General features: G+C 36.2%; 1 protein-coding gene across 1 annotated transcript in view; it reads right to left on the bottom strand.

Moving 5' to 3' along the window:
• Positions 1–9,571, bottom strand: part of EPC1 (enhancer of polycomb 1) — an 86,222-nt gene extending 76,651 nt beyond the window's left edge. Inside the window, exon 1 of the mRNA XM_019731488.2 lies at positions 9,263–9,571. Within this exon, the coding sequence (XP_019587047.1) occupies positions 9,263–9,265 (3 nt within the window). The 5' untranslated portion in view covers positions 9,266–9,571. The remainder of the gene's footprint in view (positions 1–9,262) is intronic.
• Between the last annotated feature and the right edge of the window lie 16,220 nt (positions 9,572–25,791).

Here is a 25,791-nt window from a genome sequence, read left to right on the forward strand (position 1 = left end):
TTTAATTCCCATCACACCGTGTAAGGCTTATTTTGACTCCTGAAATCAGGGGTGTCTGCAAAAAATGAACTTAAAGCTGATACTGAGTGCTTATGACATGTCAGGCATGGTTCTAGGTGCTTTAAATGCATTAACTCACTGTGGCCTCACACCAGCGAGGTGAGGTAGGTAATATTACCTTGTTTCATAGAAGCGGAAACTGAGGGTCTGGATAGATAAGTAATTGGCCCAAGGTGATACATGTAGTAAATAGAGCTAGGAACTCAAACAGATCAGTCAAAGCTGTGTACTTAAAGTGTTCTCATAATGTCTTCAATAGAAATGTGTATGGGGAGGCTTCTAGTCAGCTATTCTGGAAGTTAAAAAAAACCTTGTCTATAGAATATACTTGGGAATTGTGACCACATAGTCAGACAGTGCCATGAGAGCGATTCAGTATTAACTGAATATCTGTTAATATCTGCAGGAGTTGCTCTACAGGACAGAATGTGAAAGAATGTAGGATTCTGCCAAGTTCAAAGGCCTCCAGATTTAGAATAAAGGACAGTTATATATTCTAGAAGATTAAGAAATGAAAAATCCAAATATTTGTCAATTGATGTAGCTAGCCACTAGCATGGGGACCAAAGATTTCTAAACTGGCTTGAAAAAAAAGGAAATATATGACTCAATATTTTTGGCAAGTAAGCTGTGAGAATTCTCTCTCTCTCTCTCTCTCTCTCTCTCTCTCTCTCTCGTACAGTGAATATAAATAAGGCTCAGTATGTCACATCAGTGTCTCGGACAAGGGTCTAATTGTGTTCCAACCAAACCTCTGCTCAACAAGACATCTTAATAAGCTGTGAAGGCAGACCAAAAAAAAAAAAAAAAAAATTCACTTGGAAAGGCAACACCCAAAATTGTTTGGTTGCACATAACTGTTTTCCACATAGGTATGACTCTTTTAACATCAGAAAGATTTAGAATAAGTACAGAAATGTTTTTTAGTGTAGGTAATTGTTCTGTTTAAGAACATTTGATCTAATGGAGTACGAGGTCCGCCTATTAGACTTTTAATAGAACTCCTACTAAGTTATGTGTAGTGTTGAAACATTAAAGGGAACTTAAGAATCACCAGGTTTAGAAGTTAAAATTATTCAATATGTATGACTTTCTTAACTTCCTGACAATGTTTGCTAAGTAACAAAGGAGGTAACTGTGTGTAGTAATTTTATAAATGCAGTATAAAAAGTTGGGAGCTGTTTAATAAGTAGTGCTATAAATGAGACCAAATTTTAAAGAACCATGATTTCTAAAATTTGCAAGATTTATAAATATTGTAAGACTTGTAAACTAAATTAAAAAAACATAAGAATTACCTTTGGATATGTAAGTTTAATAAATGTCATATTATTTTTTAAAAATTAAAATTATCTTTAGAATAGTCTTTCAACATGCAAGACTCTCTCTTGAGGACATGAAGTAACTTATAACTTAAGAGCAGCTATTGGGCTGTTTTCTTCCAGCTAAAGTTGGTGTTCATTAAGCAGCCAACTTAATGTTTCATCACATAGAACTTGGTTTGGCAGCTCAGTTCTTCTTTATTTTGGTTTGAACTTTCCTCGCTTCCTAGGAGATGAATTGTAGCTTTTGAAAGCTTGAAATGGGAAGTAGCAATACAAATCTACTGATCTCTCAAATTTTAGGTTTAGTGGCTGACTTCAACAGTGTAACTTAGCAATTCTTAACTCCAACAGCATATTAGAATCTGATGGACAGGTTTTAGAAAAGACTTATGCTCAGATCCCATCCCAGACCAAGTAGACTCTCTGGGGATAGGGTGCAGGCATTTTATTTTTAAGTTTCTGGGGGATCGATCTTAAGTACAGGCGAAGTGGAGAACCACTGGTGCAACAGTGTGAGCTGACCATGGCGAAGGACCAGTGCTGTCCACTAGAACTTTCTGCAATCATGGAAAGTGCTATAGACTAAATGTTTATATACCCACTCCCCACCCAATTCATATATTGAAATCCTAACCCCCAACGTGATGATATTTGGAGGTGGCACCTTTGGGAGGTGATAAGGTCATGAAGGTATGGCCCTCATGAATGGGACGAGTGCCCTTATAAAAGATACCCCAGAGAATTCCCTCTCCCTTTCTGCCATGTGAGGACACATTGAGAAAATGGCTGTCTATGGACCAGGAAGTAGACTTTCACCAGATGCCAAATCTACTGGCTCCTTGATCTTGGACTTCCTAGCCTCCGTCACTGTAAGAAATACATTTCTGTTGTTTATAAGCCACCCAGTCTGTGGTATTCTGGTATAGCAGCCTGAACAGACTAAGACAAAAATGTTGTATAAATTTGTGGTCCAGTATGATAGCCACTAGCCAGGTGTAGCCACTGAATTATTAGTTTCAATTAATTTAAATTTAAATTTACATCGCTACCTGTGGCTAGGGACTACTGTATTGGACAGCACAGTCCTGGCAGTTTTAGGCCATTTTAAATGATCAGTAAATAGGTACTAAATGACTCTTTGATACTAGACCATGCCAGTCCAAACTTACTACTCTTGCCTGTTCTGGGTACTTCACACTAATTTCTTGGACAAGGGCTCTAGTGGTATGGAAGGATAGCTCGATTGAATTTTCTGATTGTTTTTTACTCATTTATGTTGGCAGACTGTTTCTTGGGATTTATACTTGAAATGAAAAATGAGCAAAGGCCTTTGAGAACTAAAAATTTCTTAAGTTTCAAAGCAGTGAAGCAATTAAACTCTTGGAAAAAGTCCTCTTTGCTCGTTGGCACATAACAGTGTTTTTCAACTGGAGGTTCTGACTTTGGTCTTGGAGGATGGCGAGTTTCCAGTGGGTTGGGGCAGAGTTTCAGAGCTAAATATAGGTCATTGGCAGCCTCTCTTTCACAGTCTCATCGAAGCCATGTCCTGTTAATGAGTGTGGGGCATTTAGTGGTTGGTGGGATAAAATCTTGAGAAAACCCAGCAAAATACCACAATATAAAAGTCGTTTTTAGATGTAACTTGCTATTGAGCATGACTAAATTCTATTTTTACCTGCTTTGAAGAATAATTTATGTTATAGATTGCTATTTTTTTAAAAGGTTAAAAGTACATACATATATAAATTGCTGGCAAATAAATCTCAAATGTGATACTCATCCTGAGACATAAGAAGAATCCTCCTTCAAGTCATAGCTGAAGTCTCCCTTTTTTCATTGAGCCGTTCCTGACCACCCTATTTAATATTGCAATATGTATTTATGCATATATTTGCCAAATGTTAAATGCCACCCCTTAAAGTTTGGCATATTGCAAAGCCAAAATATTTATCATGGCAAGCACTACCTGATTCTATTGAGCAATGTCTCCAAGAGTGGTCCATGGACCAGCAGCATCAGCATGACCAGCATCATGTGGGTGTAGGTGTCATTCTAACATTTGAGATCCACTGATCTAGAGTACGTTGAATCCCCCCAAAATATCCCAGAGTCTAAAACTTCCATATGTCCCAAAGTTGGTAAAGATCGAAACATGTTGTATATAAAATTGACCTTGTAAGTTGTGAAATAGAAGCCAATATTTGGACCTAGTGATGTGAATCACGAGTTTATCCACTTCAACAAAGCCTCACAGAATCTCTAGTCTTCAATCATTATTTTCCCTGTGAAAATTCAACTTCTGAAAAAATTTCATGAGATATTCCTGAGGAGATGAGATGCAGTACAAGTGTTTCCTTAGCAAATTCAACATACAAACATTCAGATATGTACAAATTACATGGGCAATTACTCATTTTATGAAAAGATTATTAGATTTATAAAATAATTCACTAGAGAATTCATTGAAACAATGACATCACATAGTACATTTAAAGTATCAATTTATACAACCTAAATTTGCGAATATCTAATGTAACAGTGGAGAAGAGCAGGTAAGTAAACAAGCTCTGATTTCAGACTTCCTAGCGTCAAACTTGAGCTTTTTCATTTACTGTGCAAGCTGGGCCAAAACTCTCTAAGCCTCAGTTTCCTCATCTATAAAATGGGTATGGTAATTGTCCTATTTCCAAAGTTTGTGTGAGGATTTCAGGAGATAAGAAGGGTATTTAGCCTAGAGGATGAACATAGTAAGTTCTAATTAAATGTCTGGTTTTAGTTTTTTTTGTTTTGGTTTTGGTTTTTAAATTAGCTGCATCTGTGACCAGTTTGGTCTCTGTGAAAACAGATATTCATGTTTTATTAGTCAAGAATGTTTATACAAAGCAGTTGAAGTTTATACAAAGCAAACAAGAGCTAACCATATTGAGCACTGGATACTGAGCAGGTGTTCACCCTTCCAAGAGCTCTTTCCTAGCCAAACCAATCGTGGTAATTCCAATCTCCTTCTCAGTGACTGGTTTTGGTATGACTATGTCCCACAAATTGGCCAATGAGCTGTAAGAAACAGTGTGCTGTTGGCCTCTGGAAAGAATTTCTTCACTTATAAAAAGATGCATAAGAGAAACTATTCTCCCTTTGGAAAATTTTCTATCAGAATATGATGCTTGGAGCTGCAGCAACCATCTTGTGACTGTGAGGAAAGACATCACTGACGTTACGGCAATGTAAAAAAACAAAACCTACTAAGGAACTTGAAAACGCTGTTGAGCTATTGAACCAAACCTAGAACTGGCTTGCCTCCTGATTATTAATTTAGTTAAAATAATCAGTGTCCTTTTTTTTTTTTTAATGCCACTATCAGTAGCATTCTGTGTTACTGTGAAAGCAAACTAAATGACATAATACATCTGGCTAGGATGGATTAATTGGCTCTAAGACAAAATGATTTTGTGACTTTATTCTTAAACCACATATAGAGAATCCTTAATGAATAGTTCCTTCTCTAATTCAGCTGTATGTAACAGCAGTCTTACTTTCCTGCTCCATATCTGATGTGCTTAACTAATTAACCATTAGCTAAATGTGTCATTATATTATCTTTGTAAATTAAAGTGTTTGTTTTTATTTCTAAAATTTCTGTTATAAATATTATTAAAAGTTATTCCAAAATATTTCAAAATAAAAATATTTTAATTCTGATAGAATCCTTTAACACAGTAATTCTAGTTCCCTGCGTCATTTCACAATTTATATTTACTTTGGCATTTATTTCATGAGAATGTGAGCAAAATGTTCAAAATGAAGCTCTACCACATTTTTAAAAAGTTTTCATTAAGTGGACTTCAGAAGGACACATCCAAAAGTCCTACTACCAGAGTGATCTTCTCCATCTCTCTTTCCAAGAAAATAAGTTAATGTTTTATTTCTATTTCTCACTTTGCAATAGGAATTTGCATTAGGTAACCATCTATTTATGTAACACCTATTTGGGCCATATCTAGAAACTGAGGGCTACTTTACCCTCAGTGTGTGAATATTTGGTACCTAAACAACAAGTGTCCTTCAATTTTATATAAACAGATTTAAATTAAAAACAAAATTTACTCCAGAGATCTTATTTGGCCTTCATTCCCAAATGAGACCCTCCCACATCTAAGACCTTAGATTTAAAGTATCCGTCCTTAGAACTTTCAACCATATTAGACTATAAACTCCATGAGGTATCCTTCCCTCTTTTTCTTAATATTGCATCCTAGCATCTTACCATAATAGCACATAATAGATAGGAGAAAAATCTAGAGCAAACAAACCCCCAAATAAAAATAAATGTTGCACAAATCAAGTATAAAGTACACCTCTTTCATCTTTTTCATAAAGAAGCCATTATCTTTGCTTTACTTTCCCCTTAGATTCTCTATTTGAGAATATTTTTGAAAAGTAAAGAACAGTTATAACACAAACACCCACTTTGTCTATTATTTTCCCCTTTTCTTCCTTTGCAAAACCATGCTGAGGACAGTAGTGAATGTGTATAGTCTTATGGAAAGTAATGATATGTGCAAGAAATAGCAGAAGTAAATATGTGCAAGAAGTGGGTGGAATTAGAAACATACACATTTTAGGTCTGTATTGAACCTGGTTTTCAGAGGACACAATTTTTAGCTATTTTTCCTTCTTCTAACAAAGTTCATTCCAAGGTATGTTAGATTGGTCCTGGCTAATATTTTCAGCATTTTATGTTAGGTCATCTTAATATCTCTATAAATGTTTCTTCCCTTTGTTACCTCATCTTTCCTAACAGGTTTGGCTAACCTAAAAATTTCCTCAATCTTTAGCAATATTAATGAATACAAATTAATAAATTAGGAAATTTTATTGATTCATTGCATTAAGTCTTAATAAAATTCTCAGTTTATATCTGTTATTGACCAAACTCCATAATTTCAAGTTCATTTTTATGAGATTTATTGTTCAGAATTTGATTTACAGATTCTCCATGTCTTTGGTATCATTTGTTTCTTCTTTCTGCAACCTGTTTTTTGGCCATTTCACTACTCATTGACCCCTCCCTCTATCAGAGGGATGGGCAGGGTGAAAAAAATGATATAATACTTTAATATAGTTAATTTTGCTACTAGCTAGAATCTCTGATAAAATCATGTGCAAGAAAGAAATAAGTAATTGTTGAGTAAAATGACATTTCAGGATTTTAAACAATTCTTTATTGCTCATGATCTAGCAACTGTTACAGTGGAAAACTGAATTCTCCATATACTATATTTAACAAATAAAGATTTTTTTCACAATAAAAACATAGTTTATGATAAAACGTCTAATCATAATCACACCAAACTCATGAACTAAATGCCTAGAAAAATGTTGTCAATTAAAAAAATTCAACATCCCCAATCAAGAGCTAAAATGAAGCACAAGGTGGATTTAAAAATGGAGAATAATATAAAATAATGAATTGTTTTTGCCTCATAGACTTGAACCTCCTTACTTACATGGTGATGTAAGAGCACAGATAGAAGACTATCTTTAATATAAATATCTATGGATGATTTTTTAAAGATTTAACTATAATGGTTACTTCATAATCAATGATGTAATAGTCAATGATGTAGGAGAACAAAGAGCATTGCATAGCTACATATGGACTTCACAGCATCAGTTTGTTTTTAAAAGGGGGGCTAAAATACATAAACATTCTTCGTTTTCACAAATTAAAATATCACCAGCTGAATAATAGAATATTTTAGCAATAAACATATTGGCAAGTATATTTTATTCAGTAGATCAACTTTAGAGAACTAAACTCTCCATCATGACCAGAGGGTTAGATAATATATTTATACCTGCAGTATTTCATTCTATAAATAATCTATAATGTCATAACTAGCCTTGATGGGGGTATTTAAATTTTACAAAGAGATAAAATGTCACACTGAATATTTTCAAATTTTTATAGCATAATATAAACAAAATATAGGCATAATAATTATTTTTGAGGTTCAAGGAAAGGATCCTAAACAGGTAAATTATAGGGACACAAAAATCAGAAATATATTTCTACTCATTGTCACACATTCTTTTACTTCAGAATTTTAGGATTTTAAATGATTAGTCAAATGAGCATTTATATATTTCAATGTGAATAAAAACACTAAATAACTCACAGAAATTTTTACTCTCTCAAGAAATAATCTATTCAATCCTATGGAAAGGTGGTCTAGGATATTATTTCAGTTGTTTTTATTTTATTTGTCAAAATAATATGTTTTTAGGTACAACTACTTTCTTTTTGAATGAAGGATATACTTACTATCTTCATAAACAATTAAAATGTCCACAGAGGCCAGTAAAACCTATGTCATATTGTAATATACATTTTTGTTCTTGTGAGGCTTTGGGCCTAAATCCCATATTCTCTAATCAGATAACTCTCAATAAGAACAAAGATGGAAAAGATTTATCCTACATTCAGATATGTGATACCAATATTTAAAAGTTAAAAGCAGTTGCATACATATTCTTAGAAAATTTATTCCAAAAATATTTGATCTTTTTAAAGTAAGGATTACATTAATTCAACCGAAGTATCATTTCAAAATAAACAATAATATAGGCATTGTTATATGTCAAACTACTAGAAAATTCCCAGGACAAACTTAGAATAGTTATTTAAGAAATCCCTAGGTTCAAAATGAAATTCAACTTTTACAATGTTTAGTGAACTAAAACTCAGACCTTTTGTTAAGACATTAACATGTGTAATGTTATAATATACGGAAAACATAAAATGTTACTAAGGAAGGAGAGGGTAAACCGACAGCTTTATTATTAAAGAATTCTGATCTAGTGATAATCATATCAGATAAAACACAACTGCAAACTGCATGCTTGCCCCTGATGCTCCCTGGACTGGTTGTGACGACATGTCTGCTCTCACCCACAGTTCACAGTTCACAGAAAGCATTTAAATCATACCACTGAATAATTTCTTCTGACTAAATTGAACTTTCTTTAAGGAAATAAAGGGATAAGATAATAGATCAAATCTTGCCCCACCTCTTCTTTTTCCTCCTTTTTTCTTTTAGTGAAACTGACATAAATTGTTGAGGAGCACTACAGCGCCACCAACACAGATCAATGCAAAACAAAAAAGATCTCCCACCGTGTGCAAAAAGAAAAAAAATTAGAAAAATGCCAAAAATTACAAAATGTCTCCCAAATGTACCTTTTTGGAGAAAAGCAAGGTAGATCTGCAAAGATTATCTAATGAAGAGCATTAAAGAATTAATATCATGGAATATAAGTTTAGATCTGATCAGCAAATAAAAGACTCACTATTTAGTAACAGCCATAACTTAATATAAACTGGGTTATGTCAATCTCCACCTTCATTATACCAAGGGCAGCTTTTCTGTAGTTTGTATCCAAGTAATCCATCAAGAAAACCACAATAGGCCTTAAAAAAAAAATCCAAAACTACGTCCATAGTTTGCCTGCTGATAATTTAGTCCTGGACAAATTAGGTAATATATAATTTTTATAAAGAGGATATGCACATATTTGGCATTACCAACATTGCTGGCACAAAACAAGTCCATCTTGAAATAGCTGAGTTCCTCCGTAGTTCACAGTAATTAAAGTATAATTTATATTATAAATATTTAGCTTTAACAATGAAAAAAAACTATTTTTTTTCTTTTGGTAAAAATTAACCAGACAAGATTAGGTGGAATGTGCAGATCAACGCTAAAGAAAAATACAAAGATTGGTTTTGTTAGAAGAAACACAATGAAAATCCTTTTTATCTGGTAGCTCGTTCAAAGATTTAATGACATAAATGTTTAAAATTATATTAAACTTACCATTAGTGTAGGCAAAGAAGAAGCCAGTTCTTGAAAAATAATTGTAACAATATAGGCTGGATACTTGTGTCCCTAGAAACAACAGCCTCCAGGCAGCATATGGATCTTGAAACATCTTTAAAATTTTTGGTAAATAAAAAGTAACACTTTCTTCCATGATCGGTGGCTGAATGGGGTGCCTTCCCCCAGGATCTGTGGGCGTTTGGGAAAAATCGGAGAAATATCCACGGAAGATTAAAAGCAGAGGAGACAGCGGCAGCCAGAAGACTCTGGGGTTAACAACTTTGCGATGGCAAGCAGGCGTGCTCTGATTGGCTAGGAGGGCAGTGTCCCTACAGTCTGCACTATCCCCCGCTCCCCCCCACCTCCTGCAGCTCGGAAAAAAATGCAGTGTGTGTGCCATTTTACACTGGGCTTTTAAAAGCACAGCCACCCAAATGACAAAAGTCTAAGCTCGTTATTAAGTGACACTGCAAAACAATAGCACCCACGACTGCCTGTTAGCTCAGGAAAATGCCATTTTAACGTCTCAAGGAACACTCTTGTTTCTTATATGTGGGTTTTTACGGAATTTAATGCTTTTCTTAAGCAAATTGTTTATTACTTTACAAACGTCGGTATATAATTTCGATACGAATACGGCCATTTGCATACTATTTTCGTCAAAACACTTTTGATTCGAGATTAAGGTACCTAAAGAAGCCAGTCATCCTTGCACAAATTCACGACTCCTTTAGCTCTGAAAGCTTTAATTCCTTGGAAAAAATAAAATTTGTTAGCCATAATAACTACCATTCCTGCAAAGAATAAAAATAAAATAATGACTTTGGTGGTTAAATTAAACAATGGGGATACTTTTTTTTTCCTCCTTAAAAATTCTATTTCAAAAACCTTCACTGGCTGACAGAATTCTACCACTCTGCCTTACAAACAAAATGGCTGTGGTACTGAGTTTTTTTGGATCCTCCCACTGTGCCTCGTCCTGGCCTCCAGGAAGTGGTAAAAATCCAAAATAAATACAGTACTAAAAGTACATTGTCCAGTCTGAACTCGGGTGACTCGTTTGGTAAGGGGGTCTTAGAAATGTGCTGCTTTTTATTAGTTTTTTTTTAATTGTTTTGAAAAGAACATCAATCACTAAAGATTTACTTGACTGTAATTTGAACTTCCTGCTTTACATATTTATAAGGTCTTTCACCTATCTTGGCAGGCTTTCAAATTAAGTGGGCTGGGAAATTTGATGCTCTGTCTCTAGTTGTGAGCTGAGTCAGGTATTTGGTGGTTGCAACTGAGCTTTTAAATAAAAATGAAGTCTAAAATTTAAAAAATAATAATGTCAAACGAATGCTACACTATGACTGATTGCAAATGTGAAGTCACAAAAGACAGCACATATCATAATGTGTCAAATACTGCATATACATTTTAGTTGAACACATTCAGTGCAAAATTCTTTGCCAGATAAATTTCTAATGAGCCAAGGATAGAATAGGGTTTAAAGGAATTGGATGAAGAAAGGGGTGGGGAATTGCTTGCATTCTTCAGGGGACCTTTTCCCAGGCGCGCGCGCGCGCCCCCAACCCGCCCCCCCCCCGCCCCCCCAACACACGTCTAGTATTTCTATCCTTGCCTGGTATTTAATAGGTAACATTCTTAAAGAGCTATAGGTGGGGCGACTATTTAATTCATCGGCTAAACCAGGACATTTTTGAGAGTGAAAGGGGGCATTAACTGAAATACCTAGAGACTGTCCAGATAAACCAGGAGGTAGAGCTGACTATGTATTCAGAGAAATCTCCTTGAACTTTTGCCAGACAGGTCACCTACAGACGTAGGTGCTAGGCCAATGTATATAAAACTTCACTTAGACCCTTTCTCTGGGCTGCATCTACTGCCCTTGTTCTATCTTCAAGGAAAGTAGACAATGAAAGACTCAGATTCAGATGTATTTGATGAACAATCATGGTAAGGAAAATACCAATATTTCCATTTTATTTTGTGGTCTCACTAATAGTGACCTGATGAGACTAAATTTCAATGACATTTATTTGATTGAAATCAAGAAAACATTTTTAAGAAGTCATCTAATGAAGAGAGTAGATTAAAATTCTTCAGAAATTTTTAAGTGGTTTTCCTTCCAATAGAAAAATTTTGTTAGGGGCCATTTTCACTCTATACTTTTGTTTTTCTACCACCCCAGCCCTGTCCTTTTCTTTCCCATCCCTTCTCCCACCCTTACATACACATGTACATCCATATATGTATCTATACATATATAATTATGCAAATATAATTTACATGTGTATATATGTATATATACTTTTATTATCTATTTTATTATCTATAGATTAGAATATTCCGTACATTTTCCACATTATGAATATTTTAAATTATATACTTTCCTGGGAGAGAATTTTCTTCAGAGATTTTGTGACAATATTCATCATGTACAAGATTTGAACATCTTTTGTTTCAGTAAAGGTAAAATGTAGAGTAGGATGGTTGGAAAAATTACCACTGTAAGACATAGGATAAGTAATTCTCTTGTTGTTCACTTAAATAGTTCTTGAGAGCTTAGAGTGTGCCAGGCATGGTGCTTGGTATTATATGAATATATATTAATAAACAAGTAGACAGTTTATCTCCTTCATGGAGCTGATAGTCTAGTGGGGAGACAGAAGAAGAAGCCAGCAAATATTAAATTGCCAATTATGGTAAGTGCTATTTAAAGAAAGAAACAGAGTGCAGTCTTAGACAATAACAGGGAAGGAAACACGTAGATAAGGTGGCAAAGAAAGTTGTTTCAAAGCAGGTGACATTGAATCTAGATTTGAAGGATGAGAAGGAGCCAAACTTGAAAAATACATGAAATAGACGACCAGGAAAAGGTTAGAACGTGTGCGAATGCCCGGAGGCAGAATGGAGCTTGGAGTATTCCAGGAAGTAAAACAAGGCCAATGTCTGTGCAGTATTTTGAAAGGGAAAATGACATCCGATGAAGTCAGAAATCTAGTGACATTCTGCAGAGTGGAAAGCTACAGCAAGGAGGTCCATATCTAAGAAAGTGAATTGTATTCAGAGAGTAAAATGTTGGAATTTGAAATTTTGGAGGTTTTAGTGATGAAAAGATCCAGAGAAGCTGTGGCGAAATGGAGGAAAAAAACTCCATGCTAATTTTGAACTGAAATAGCTGCACCACAGTGTTTTGGTATTATATTTTTTAAAAGCCACATTTCATTTGCGTGTTATAGCCATTGGTTATGAATGAGTTCACAAATAAATACGAACAAGAAACAATTATCTATGATCATACATATTACTAGTAAAATGAAAAGGAAGAATTCAGGCAACAATTTACCTCAGTTTTCTGCTTCATTATAGTTGTATTGCCTTTGGTATTTTTTATTCAAAAAAACCTTACATTTCATATCAGTTGAACAAAGCTCAATTAACACTTTTTATTAAACAAAGAGGCAAAACATTATTAAAGCTTGAATTTAACTAATATAATTGGAATACAAGCAGTTATTCTTTTTGAATTCACTAACTGGCTGTTAGCAAACTACAATATTATGTACACATGGGCAGCAATAATATGTTCAATTTCTTAGATTCTGAGAGTTAGAAACATTTAAAAAGCAGATCAATTCAATGATGTGTAATGCTTTGAGTGAGCTTTGATTGTAATAGGAATCTCTAAACAAATCAAATTTTGAACCTGTTAGGTAATGCAGTTTTTAAGATCTTTACAGCTCAGAACTGTGAGGTGAAGGAAGATATATTTTTGGAATTCAGACGCTGGTTTCTGTGAAGCCTCCATTCCATCTAGACCTTTTTTTTTTTCATGAGCGAAAAAGAAAACCACTAATTTTGTTAAAAGCACCATTTATGGAGTCTCTTCCTCATAACCAAATGCAATTCTTACTACAATCAGTGTGAGTAATCCTCAAAGTATTTTCCCTGTTAAAATCTGTGATTGTGTAATTGCTATGCGGTAGTAGGCTGAGGAGATGAACCTGGGGACCTCATGGAATACAAGAAATCTGCTAACTTAAAATCTAATAATTTTAAAGTAATAACATGATACAGTACCCCATAATCAAATACAGTAGTATTTTTGCAGTGAAATATATTACCAACCAAACTAAATGGGGGTAAAAACAGACTGTAAGTAGTCTCATATCAGTTTAGGTCAGGTTTTGTCACCAAACAGATACTACAACTTGTGAAAAAGCTTTCAGAGTTTAAAGATTTTAGGAATGCATAATTGTGGATAAGAGATTGTGGATCTGTAGATTTTAGTCCCATTCAGGTATTTAAAAAAATTATTCTTAGCTTGAATGAAAGCTCATAATCCTAATGATTATGAATAGTTATAATTTGTAAATGGCCAGATTTCCATTTGTGGGCCCTACTGATTACTGTACACCATATTATTCAATTTCTTTAATAATAAGTTATTTGTGTGGTCTCAGAGAAATCCTTTGAATTTTAGCCTTTACATTTCCCCCATATTGTCCTCTTAAGAACAGTGAAAAGCTATGTTTGCTTGTTTTTTTGGCAAACATATTTTAAAGCAGTAACTCACTAGACTTTTTCTTTTCAAAATGTTTTAATATTATGCCTTTAGCAGAGATTATAAGAGTGTTTATTTCAGAACTCATCATCCATTGCGGGATGATACAGATTTCATTTATCCATTACAAGAAATGGCATTTCCAAGAAAGGTCATTCATGGGAGCAGTTTGTGATCATTGGTGTGGCCAAGACTGCTTGCTGACTAACCAATATCCATCTCCCTTTTCTTTCTTACTAATAAAATCCAATTTTACTTTGGGTTTGCCACCCAAAATTGTGTTTATCACACAGTTTTAACCAGTGAGATTTAAGCTGAAGTCGTTTGGTGGAGCTTCTGGGAAAGCATTTGAAGGTGGCTGACTCAGCAGGCAGTGCTGTCTGCTTCTCACCTTCACCCTTCTTCCTGCTTGGAGGTTAGTCACCACACTTGGGTGGCATCAGGAACTCTATTATAACAACCAAGAGTCACGCCTTGGCTAAGGGTAGCTGACCAGAAGGAGGAAAGCTAGGTTCTCTGGAGCCACCACTCCATCTAGACCTTCTTTAACAGGAGAAAAAAAATAAACCACTAATTTGTTTAAAGCACGGTGTTTTTTTTTTGGTTTTTTTTTATGGGGGTCTCTTTTTCATAGGCAAATACAATTCCTAGTTCAATTAGTGTGAATAATCTTCAAAGTATTTGCTCTGTTAAAGTGAGCTACTTTTTAATTGCTGTGTAGTAATTGTGTAGTACTAGAGAAGGGGAATGAGGGAACTTTATGAATGCAAAAAATCTGTCTTAATCTGGGTTGTGGTGGCATGTGGTTACATATATGTATGAGATAAGCATATATTTATATATATATGTGTCATATATGTAGATATATATTATATATGTAAAATTTATTGACTTGTTCATTGATTAGTACACTAAGTGTGCTCTATTTTATATATGTTAGCCCTTCATTAAAGAAGGCTATTTTAATATATTACAGAGTAATAGGTTTTGAAATTTTGAATATAGACCTTGTAAAAGAGCTGGACAGATTTAATTCCTTTAAACAGTATTCAATAATCTTTTTGTTCTAAGTTCCTAAGACAGCTATCCATTTCTCTCATTTAAAAAATGGTGCTCCTGGGGAGGCCGGATGGCCAGTTGGTTAGAGTGGGAGCTCTCAACAACAAGGTTGCTGGTTCAATTCCTGCATAGGATGGTGGGCTGCGCCTCCTGCAACTAAAGATTGAAAACGGAGACTGGACTTGGAGCTGAGCTCCGCACTAGATTGAAGGACAATGACTTGGAGCTGATGGGCCCTGGAGAAACATACTGTTCCCCAATATTCCCCAATTAAAAAAAAATGGTGCTCCTGTATTTATACATTTTTCTATAATTATGTTGCCGGCACGGTGTTCTAGAGCTGCATATTTCACCAATATTCACTCTCTCGGTATTATTTTTCTTATATTCTATTTGACAGCTATATATGCATGACGCTGTCAGTAGCAGCCATCTTCATTTTATGAACCCTAAATCTTGAGTGATCTTAACTAACTGTCATTCAAGTTTCTCATTCCTGTGTGGCTTATCAGAATTCTTGGATCTGTGGTAATTGACCTATTGTGGACCTAGTGGATCTGAAATGGTTAGACAGCAGAGCCCTAGGTTGATGTTTTCTTGCAGTATGATATAGGAAGTATCATAGTAAAAACACAACAACAGGAAATTTTCATTTAATTATCAATATGAAAATTATTGTTTTTGGTATTAAAAAAAGGACTATAAAGAACTCCTCCCTCCATAACAAACTCCCCACAACATACACACACACACACACACACACACACACACACACATATTGCAGGGTAATGATGAAAAAAAATCACACATTGACAGAGACCATACTGCTTAAAATTTCAGCATTGCATGAGTTTATGAAGGAAAAGAGGAACTGGAATAGCTATAGCAATAGAAACACAGTTGGTAAAGACTCTTAAAGTATGAAACTTGAACAATTATAGAAAGAGAGATGAGAAGTTTCTGTAAGAGATCATTAAAGCTTCCACACAATCAACACCATTTATGGTTATGGAACATGAATCATTATTGAGAGTGATTGAACAAACAGAAAGTCCACAAATAATTCAAGTCTAGGATGACAAAGGAAGAAGAGTTTAATAGGATCAAATCATAAATAATTTTCCTAGCTATAACAAGCTAAGGATTCTTTTTTTCTTCATTTTTTTCTGTTTAAGATTTTTATTAAATATATAGCTAACAAACAATATTAGTTTCAGGGGTACACCGTAGTTATGCAACATTTATATACCTAAAGAAGCGATCATTATGATAAGTCCAGCAACCATCTGACACCATACTATGTATACTATCACAATATTGTTGACTATATTCCTCATGCTGTATATTGCATCCCCTTGAGTTTTATGCCTGGAAATTTGGACCTCTATTCCCCTTCCTCTTTCACTTCCTTTTTAAATTTATCAATTACAGTTGACATTCAATATTCTTTCATATTAATTCCAAGTGTTCAGCTTAGTGGTTAGACATTTATATAATTTAAGAAGCGATCCCCCTGACTAGCCTAATACCTAGCACTATACATAGTTATTACCGTATTATTGATTATATTTCCTATGCTTTACTTTACATCCCCATGACTATTTTATAACTACCAATTTGTACTTTTTAATCCCTTCACCTTTTCACCCTGTCCCAACCCCCCTCATCTATGACCCCCAAAAATGTAGTACACATCTGACACCATACATAGTTATTATAATATTATTGACTGTATCTCTTATGCTATACCTTACACCCCATAACTATTTTGTAACAACCAATTTGTACTTCTTAATCCCTACCCCTTCTTTTACCCACACCCCCAACTCCCCTCCCATCTGGCAACCATCACAATGTTTCTGCATCTATGAGTTTCTTTCTGTTTTGTTTGTTAATTTTGTTCTTAGATCCCATATATAAGTGAAATTGCATTGCATCTGTCTTTCTCTGTCTGACACTCCACTGAGCACAATACCCTCCAGTTCCAGCCATGCCGCTGCAGATGGCAAGAACCCATTCCCTTCCATGGCCGAGCAATATTCCATTGTATATGTGTACACCTATTCTCTATCCATTCTTCCATCAACAGACACCCAGGCTGCCTCCACATCTTGGGCATTGTAAACAATGCTGCAATGAACATATGGATGCACACAACACTTCGAAGTACCATTTTGGGTCTCTTCGGATAAATAACCTTAAGTGAGATTATTGGGTCTCTTCTTATACACTTTGTTTTAAAGTCTCTTTTGTCAGGTATAAGTATTGCTATCCCAGATTTTTTGTTTGTTTGTTTTTTCATTTCCATTTTCATGAAATATCTTTTTTCATCCCTTTACTTTCTGTCTATGTGTGTCTTTCAATCTGAAGTGAGTTGCTTGTCCATCCAGCACTTCTATGTGTTTTGATTGGAACATTTAATCCATTTACTTTGAAAGTAGTTGTTGATAGATATGTAGCTATTCCCATTTTATTATTCATAATTTGGATTTTTTTCCATCTCAAAGAAGTCTCTTTAAAATTTCTTGTAATATTGTTTTGGTGGTGAACTACTTTAGCTTTTTCTTGTCTGGGGAGCTCTTTATCTGTCCTTTGATTTTAAATGATAGCTTTGCTGGGTGTAGTAATGTGGGTTGTAGTTCCTTGCTTTTCATCACACTGAATATTTTGTGCCAATCTCTCCTGGCTTGCAAAGTTTCTGTTGAGAAATCAGCTGACAATCTTATGGGAGCTCCCTAATGAGTTACTTGTTGCCTTTCTCTTGGTGCTTTTAGGATTCTCTCTTTGTCTGTAACTTTTGCCATATTAATTATAATGGGTCTTGTGTGGGTCTCTCTGTGTTTCCTGTACTTGTATGTCTATTTCCTTCACTGGGTTAGGAAAGTTTTCAGTTATTATTTTTTCAAATAGGTTCTCAATCTCTTGCTTTCTGTCTTCTCCTTCTGGTATTCCTATGATGCAAATATTGTTATGCTTGATATTGTCCCATTTTGGGGGACTATCTTCATTTTTTTGGATTCTTTTTTCTTTTTGCTGTTCTGATTGGATGTCTTCTGCTACTTTATGTTCCAAATTGCTGATTCGATCATTTGCTTCATCAAGTCTGCTGGTGATTCCTTGTAGTGCATTCTTCATTTCAGATATTGTATTCTTCACTTCTGTCTGGTCTTTTTCTATTTGTGTGTGTGTTGTTTTTTTTGTTGTTTTTTTGGTATGGTTTCTATGTCCTTTTTTATGCTTGCTATCTCTTTGTCAAAGTTCTCACTAAGTTCCTTGAGTATCCTTATAACCATTGTTTTGAACTCTGTCTCTGATGGGTTACTTGCCTCCATTTTGTTTAGTTCTTTTTCTGGAGTTTTCTCCTGTTCTTTTATTTGGGATGTATTTCTTTGTTTCATCATTTTGGCTGCCTCTCTGTGTTTGTTACTATGTATTAGGTAGATTTGCTGTGTCTCCTAGTCTTGGCTGGGTGTATATAATAGGTGTTTGTGGGGCCCAGTGGCACAGTTTCTTCCTGGGCACCTGAGCTGGGTACTCCAGGAGTGTCCTTTGTGTGGATTGTATATGCTCTCTTGTTATAGTTGAGCCTTGACTGCTATTGACACTCAGTGGGCGGGGTTGACCCTTGGGCTGACTGGCTGTGGGGTTTGGCCACATCCATAGCTTATTGGCTGCTGTGTGGCTGCTGTGTGGGAGCCACCCACTAGTGTGGCTAATTGGGCAGGGCCATGCTGTAATCTGAAGCCAATCTCTAAGTATGTTGGTTCCGGGGCATCTTGGGAGGGGCTCTGGTGCAAGCCCAGGTCAGCCACTGCCTGTGACTGGCTGGGGGCTACCTGGTAGGAGCTACAAAGTGATCCGCAGTTGTTTGCTGCCTGTGCTAAAGCTGGAGGGCCATAGAAGAGGCCATGCTGTGAACCACGCATGGCTGCTACCAGTATCAGGCCTGGGGTAACTGCAAAAAGCCAGGAAACCTGGAAGCCTGCTGCCACTGCCAGCTCCCTTAAGTTTCAGCCACTGATAAAGCCTCATGTGATGTGCATGTTGGGTGAGACAAAGTCTCAGGGAGTCACTTAGAGTGGGAAGAACTGTGGTCACCAGATTAATGTAGACTCTGGTTTGGTGCCAATGCTGAGCCTGGAATGACTCAGCAAAAGTCTTGGAGTACACCAAGGCCAGTCACTGCCCGCCTGCGGCCCGTGGGCTCTGAAAATTTTCCTAGAAAGAGTTCAATGCTGGCAGGGATGGATGCTCTTGGAGAAAGTGCCTCCTGTGGTGCCCCAGGTGGGTGAGGCAGGGTGGAGCAGCAGAGCTCACCAGGCCAATCAGATTTAGATTTGGCCTGTGGGGGTGGGATCAACATAGGAAAGATGGCGCCTGCCTGCCGGCTGTATAGGAAGAAGACTCCTCACTGGGAAAATGCTGACTGTCCTCTAGTCCCTGAAGCCACACTCCTCAGTGTGCCTCTTGCATATCTCTGAGGCCCCCTGAGTCACCGACCCTCCATGGAGCCTAAGGTGAGTGCCTGTGAGCGAGTGAATCTGTGAATGGGGCCATTTAAGAGGATGGATGCCTAAGTTTCCCACAGCCTTCTGTCCCACCTGAATGGTTGGAATTCCCAGTGTTTTTCAAAGCCAGATGTTGTGAGGGCTCCTCTTCCCAGCAACAGTACTCTGGGCTGCAGAGCCTGGTATGGGGCTCGCCATTCTGGGCGGAACCTCCGCAGCTGAGGTATTTTTCCTGATTCTCAACCACCACCAGGAGGTTTGGGGCCCGTTCTGCGTCTCTGCCCCTCCTACTAGTCTCGTTGTGGTTTCTTCTTTATGTTTTTGTTATAGGACTTCTGTTTGGCTAGACTTCAGATGGTACTCCGTGTTAATTGTTCTACAATTTAGTTGTAATTTTAATGTATTTATGGAAGCATGAAGGCACAGTGTTTATATACTCTGCCATCTTGGAGCTCTCCAAGCTAAAGATTCATATAATTCCTTAGTGTGGGGGGAGTGGGGATTGATGTTACTGATAGAATCTACACAGATGACTTGTATTTTAATATTTAGTTAGTTACACTTAATGAATCCTCCTGTCATTATATTGTATTTCATTAAAAGAACATTTTAGGCATTATTATAAGTTAGATTTGGGGATTGAATAGCCCTCAACTGGCAATTACCATCAAAATTTTGGTGCTCACAGCAGGTGGTATAGAGAAGTAGCATCCCATACCAAAATGTGCTTTTACAAGGCTTATTTCTATGTGGCCGGGTTAACACCTTACAGGGCCACACACTAGGAAACAGTGGGCATTTATTTTGCTAGTAAGGGTGACTAGTAAAAGAGAGACAATTCTTGCAAAGCCAGATTGCCAGTGTGATGATTCACTTCAACATTTAACTATTGAAAGAAGCATTACATGACATATGTGATGTAAATATATATATTTATAATTAGCAGACTATCATCCAATAGCAAATCTAGTTTCAGATATTCTTATTGATAAAAATAACTAATGGTCTAAGTGTTTTTTACTCTTCTTGCATATTATTCTCTTTTATTGTATTCATTTTTCCCCAGTGGTAGAAGTAATATAAAGTCATCACCAGCCATTTGGAAATATAGAAATGTGTAATAAAAATATACTAACAACTTGTAGTCCTGCTCATCTGCATCTCTTTCCAATGTCTTTCCTTGTACTTCTTTTTGTGTTGGCAAACTTTCAGAATAAAGGGTGCCAAGTCAGCGATCCCTATTATATAACTGAACAAGTATATATAATAGCAGTCACAAAAATAACTCAGACAGAAGTGATTACATAATTAACACAATTGCACTTTACTTTGATAAAGGGCAAAGAGTTTGCAAGAGGCATTAGAAAACTGTTCTCCTCTTTAGTTATAAATTATTTGTGAAATCACAGATAGCACAAGTATGAACTATTGTAATTGAAATAATCAGATTGCTTACTCCCTAATCATTTACCAAGATCTGAGCTGAATGAATGGGGTTATATGGGAGTGCATATTGTAAAGAGGGGTAACTTTGAAGCATGAAACATTTGGAAAACAAGGAAAGACAGCCAATGGGCAAAAATGAAGATATGGGATTCTTGGGGGATGAGGGAGAAGAGTAAAAAAAGGGGAAGATGAAGCATAAAATAATATGGGATTGTGCAATAGATAAGAGTGACCAGATAATTTATAGTTAAATCCAGAATAATTTCAAGAATGAAAATGGCATTATTAATAATTGCAGTGGGATAACAGTTTGGATTATACAGGGAAAATCAGGATAGGGTGTCAGTCAACAGTTTGCTACCTTTAACGTATATGTGACAAGGTCTCGATATTACCATCCTTAATTTTTTGACTCACCATTATTTACTCCTAAACAATTTTCAGTAGCAAAAGAAAATGCCAGATGGGTACTATTTATCCTCACTGAGGGTTCTTTAAAGAGCCTGCTTATCCGGGAGTTAGTGTAAAATGTTGATGAGGCCCAGATCAGGTTTCTGTCATTGTGAGAGTAAGTTAGAGTCCCTCTATTTTAGGGGACAGATTTCACTCTCAGGAATGCTAGTAAATATCTGTGTTATTGGCTCTTTATTTTGTGGTAAATTTAGGCCCAAAGCTGGCATGCTGAGCTCTGTCTTGGCCTCTCTGTAGTGAGTGTTGTAATATATTCAGTGTCATCATAGAAGTCTTAAAATGTTTGCATTTTCACATTTGCTGTGTCCATTGTATATATTTGGAAAATTAATACATCAAACTTCAGTTTGCAACCATAATTTGTGGGGTACTTACAATAGGAAACAAGGGTTAAAAAAAAAAAGCTCATTCTGGATCAGCTTTCACCCTGGGAATCTGAGAAATAAGGGCTGAACTAACTGTTCATTGAGAGCTGTAACCCTCTAGGCTTGAGACTGTGCCAAGCATGATGCTGGAATTTCCTGTTGCCAAAAGAACCCCAAAGAATCCTCTGTCACTCTGAGGCTCCTTGGGCCTGCTTGTGGCACTTGGTACCATCAAAACAGATTTATGGTAGTCAAATCTCTGCCCACTGTTTCTCTCTTTACCCGGTGGTCTATATTAAAATAGGACTCAAACTAGCTGGACTCCCCAGCTCCAGATGCCCCCAAATGCCCTGTGTTGTGCAGGGTGCCAGGTGGGGTCTCTGCTCCCGTTCCCCACAAGAGAACGTAGGATATGATGAGACCAGAAAGGAACACCCACGGAGCCATAAGTAGGGGAGTCATATCACTATATTCTCTCTGGCAGCATCCACCTCTCTGCAATCCGCTCTTGTTAGCTCAGCCACCATCTTCTTGCTAGCCCCCATTTTCTGCTAGCGTAGCCACAGCAGTTATATTAGTGGCCAGTGGCTCTCTGGTTACAGCTGACGGCCAACTAGCCACAGCTGATGGCCATCCAATCACAGTTGATGGCCATTTACTACCTGAGCCAGCACCTTTCTATGTGAGGCCGAGAGCCTGGAAACTGCTTTCTGGGGCTCTGTCCTCACACCCTGAGTATATGATAGAAAGGGGTGGAAACTTGAAAGACTATTCTGGAGACTCTCTGCGGGAGAGAGTTCTCTAGTGCTTCCATTTTCATTTAAATAATAATTTTATAAAGAATATAAGCATCTTATGGTTCATCTGAATGACGTCTCTACAGCCAAGCGCAACCCAGTGATTTTAATCTTGTGTTTGTATTTATAATTGAGTCAGCATTGAGCAATTCTTCTTTACTCAGAGAGCTAATGAGAAAAGAACCAAAGCAGCCTTAATGTGTACATGATACATTTATGCAAGTGAAGGCCACATGATATCACAACAAATTGTATGAACAAATGGTTTAGAGTAATTTGAATGAACAAAGAAAGTGATAGGGATTGTCATCTCACACTACCTGGTGGTAACCTGAGAGTAATTCATGCTATAGTTGGTGATGAGAAAAACAGTTTCATCTGCCACATAAAATTAAGACTTTTAATTTAAAACTTATTGGTTTTATTGCTTGGTTTATATTCGCTGTACAGATTGGTATTTTTTATAGTTACATAAGCTCTATAAGCAGAAATAATTTCTATCTGGTTGTATGAAGGCACAAAGATGGTTAAAGACCATGGACTTAGTGGTCAAATTTCCTGGATATTAATGTTAGCACTGCTACCTGCTCCTACTGTGTTTCCCCCAAAATAAGACCTAACCAGAAAATAAGCCCTAGCATGATTTTTAATGACATCCCCTGAAAATAAGCCCCAATGTGTCTTTTGGAGCAAAACTTAATATAAGACCTGGTCTTATTTTCGGGGAAACACGGTAGCAGAGTAATTAACCTTGTGAATGTTACTTAACGTTTTTGTGCCCCAATTTCTTCATCTGATGGGGGATAATAGTACCTACTAGTTCTATGAGGAGTAATTAAATATATGTAAACTATTAGAATAGGGCCTGGGGATGCTAGGTAGTGTATGGTAAAAATAATTTAGCTCAATATTTCAAGTGAAAATACAAAAGTGTGAGAAATTTGCTCTATTAGATAAAATTAAGGTTTGTAATATATTTACTTTTTACATAGCACATCCTATTGATAAAATACTTTTTCATATACATTATTTTTCTTAGTCTTTAACATCTATCCTGAAAGCTAGCTATTTGTGTTGTTATAAAAATGAGGAGACTAAAGCTTGAAGTGAGAATGCCCTGAAAAACATAGGTTTGCCATCAGTATTTGATAGTTCTTTCCCTCATGGAGAACAAAGGAATATTTTGTAATGGAACATTTTTCCGTTTTCTTTTGGGTTGCTAGGAAGCCCAAAGGTAATTTTGTACTTTAGCACACATTAGTGCTTATGTAGGACTTACTGGTCTGGACATCTATGTTATATATTGTTTTTCCAGGTCTTGCTTTTCTGTTTTTCTTTCTTTCTTTTCTTTTTTTTTATTAGTTTCAGTACAAAACAATGTACTAGCTCAATTTACACCCCTCACAAAGTAATAACTCCCTCCCCCAATCTACTACCGCATTTCCCCGAAAATAAGACCTAGCTGGACCATTATATTAAAATAAAACCAGGTCTTATATTCATTTTTGCTCCAAAAGATGCATTAGAGCTGATGGTCTGGCTAGGTCTTATTTTTGGGGAAACATGGTGCCCCTCTGACATCATATATCACTGTTATAATTCCATTGACTCTATGCCTTATGCTGTACTCCATATCCTGTGACCATGTATATATTAAATTGTAGTTGACATTCATTGTTACTCAGCTTCAGCTTCAGGTGTACAGTGCAGTGATCAGGCATCTACAGCATCCCTGAAGTGACCTCCCTAATAAGACAAGTGTCCATCGAATACCCTACAAAATCTTTACAACATTATTAATGATATTCCCCAAACCATCTTTTCGTATCCCTGTGGAAATCTTGTGGTTACCAATTTGGTAATTTCTAATCCCCTCACCTTCTCCCTTATCCCCACCCCCTCCCTGCTAGCAACCCTCAGTTTTTCTCTAAATCTCTGAGGCTGTTTCTGATTGGTTTGCTCAGTTGTTCTTTTCTTTAGATTCCACTTATAGGTGGGATCATATGGTATTTGTCTTTCTCTGTCTGACTTATTTCACTTAGCATAATGCTGGTTTTGCTTTTCTATCCTAATCTGTATTTTTCCTGATTCTGACATTTTATGTATGCTGTTTTATTATTTGGAATTCTTAGAATCTGCCTCATATACATTTTGGAAAAATTCGATTGATAAATAAACTGACCCATGGTTATATAACTAGTAAGATTAGGAACTGAGTTCTTTTGGTTTCATGGGGAAGTCACATTTATTGACCACCTAATAGGACCTGGTGCTTTATATACATTATCTCATGCAATCCACACATTAATTTGTGTGGGGTAAGTCAGTTATTGCTGTCTTTATTGTCAGATGAAGAAATCTAAGTGCAATACAAGTTCTAAGACTTCCCCAAGGTTAATATATGTTCTAATTTCTGGTCCTATAAATTGTTCTTAAACAAAATCATGAGCTTCCTTTTCTAAATTTTGCCCAGTTGTTTCGGGTTTAGATCTTTGTATCTATCTCCCCACCTCTTTCTCTCTTCTCCCCTGCCAATCCTCCCACTCCCATTTGTGGCTTTTCCTCTTGTAGCTTTGCTAAAAACAAAAATTACCATTCCAACTATTTGCCACTTAAATAAGATAGTTATCATTTTTTAGCTAAAAAAAAAATACTTGCTCTAACAAATATCATAAATATCAAACAAAGATGGTGCCCTATTTATAGTCTCCTTAGTAGACTCTCAAGAGTGTCCCCGAGAACCGTGCTCTCTCTGTCACCGTTGTACATTTGCCCAGGATCCATATCTGCCTTCTAGAAAGAGCCAAAAAAGGAAACTAAGAAACTGGTGCTCCAAGCGTGAGGTGGCATGCAAATCCGTGTTCTCTGATCCTGGCCAACTTGTGTGTTTATTGCTTTATTTAAAAACCATAGTTTTATGGTTTCTATAGAACTTGAAGGCTGTCGCTCAGATTATCCCTGTCAGCATATGCCCTGGGTGTTCCAATTTGTGATAGGATCCCTCCTCTAATTGCTTGCCAGCAAGACACTTTTACTTACATGTTATTTTAAAGGGAAACTTTATATTGCTACCATTAATAGGAGAACAGTTTCATTTACTATTAATAGATGATAATCTTAAAACAAAATATAATGACAGTAAGACAATACTATTAAATTCTTTCCAGTGACAGGGATTGGAAATTAGGAGGCGGCCATTTATTTCTAAGCATCACATAAACTATTACATAAACTATTGCAGAGTATGCAAGCAGTACAACTTTCTGTGCCATCATTTTCCCTATTTGAAAAAAGCTTCCAAACCACT

The sequence above is a fragment of the Rhinolophus sinicus genome, chromosome 1 (assembly GCF_057876585.1).
Source record: "Rhinolophus sinicus isolate RSI-liver-muscle chromosome 1, RSI-T2T, whole genome shotgun sequence".
Taxonomy (NCBI): Eukaryota; Metazoa; Chordata; class Mammalia; order Chiroptera; family Rhinolophidae; genus Rhinolophus; species Rhinolophus sinicus.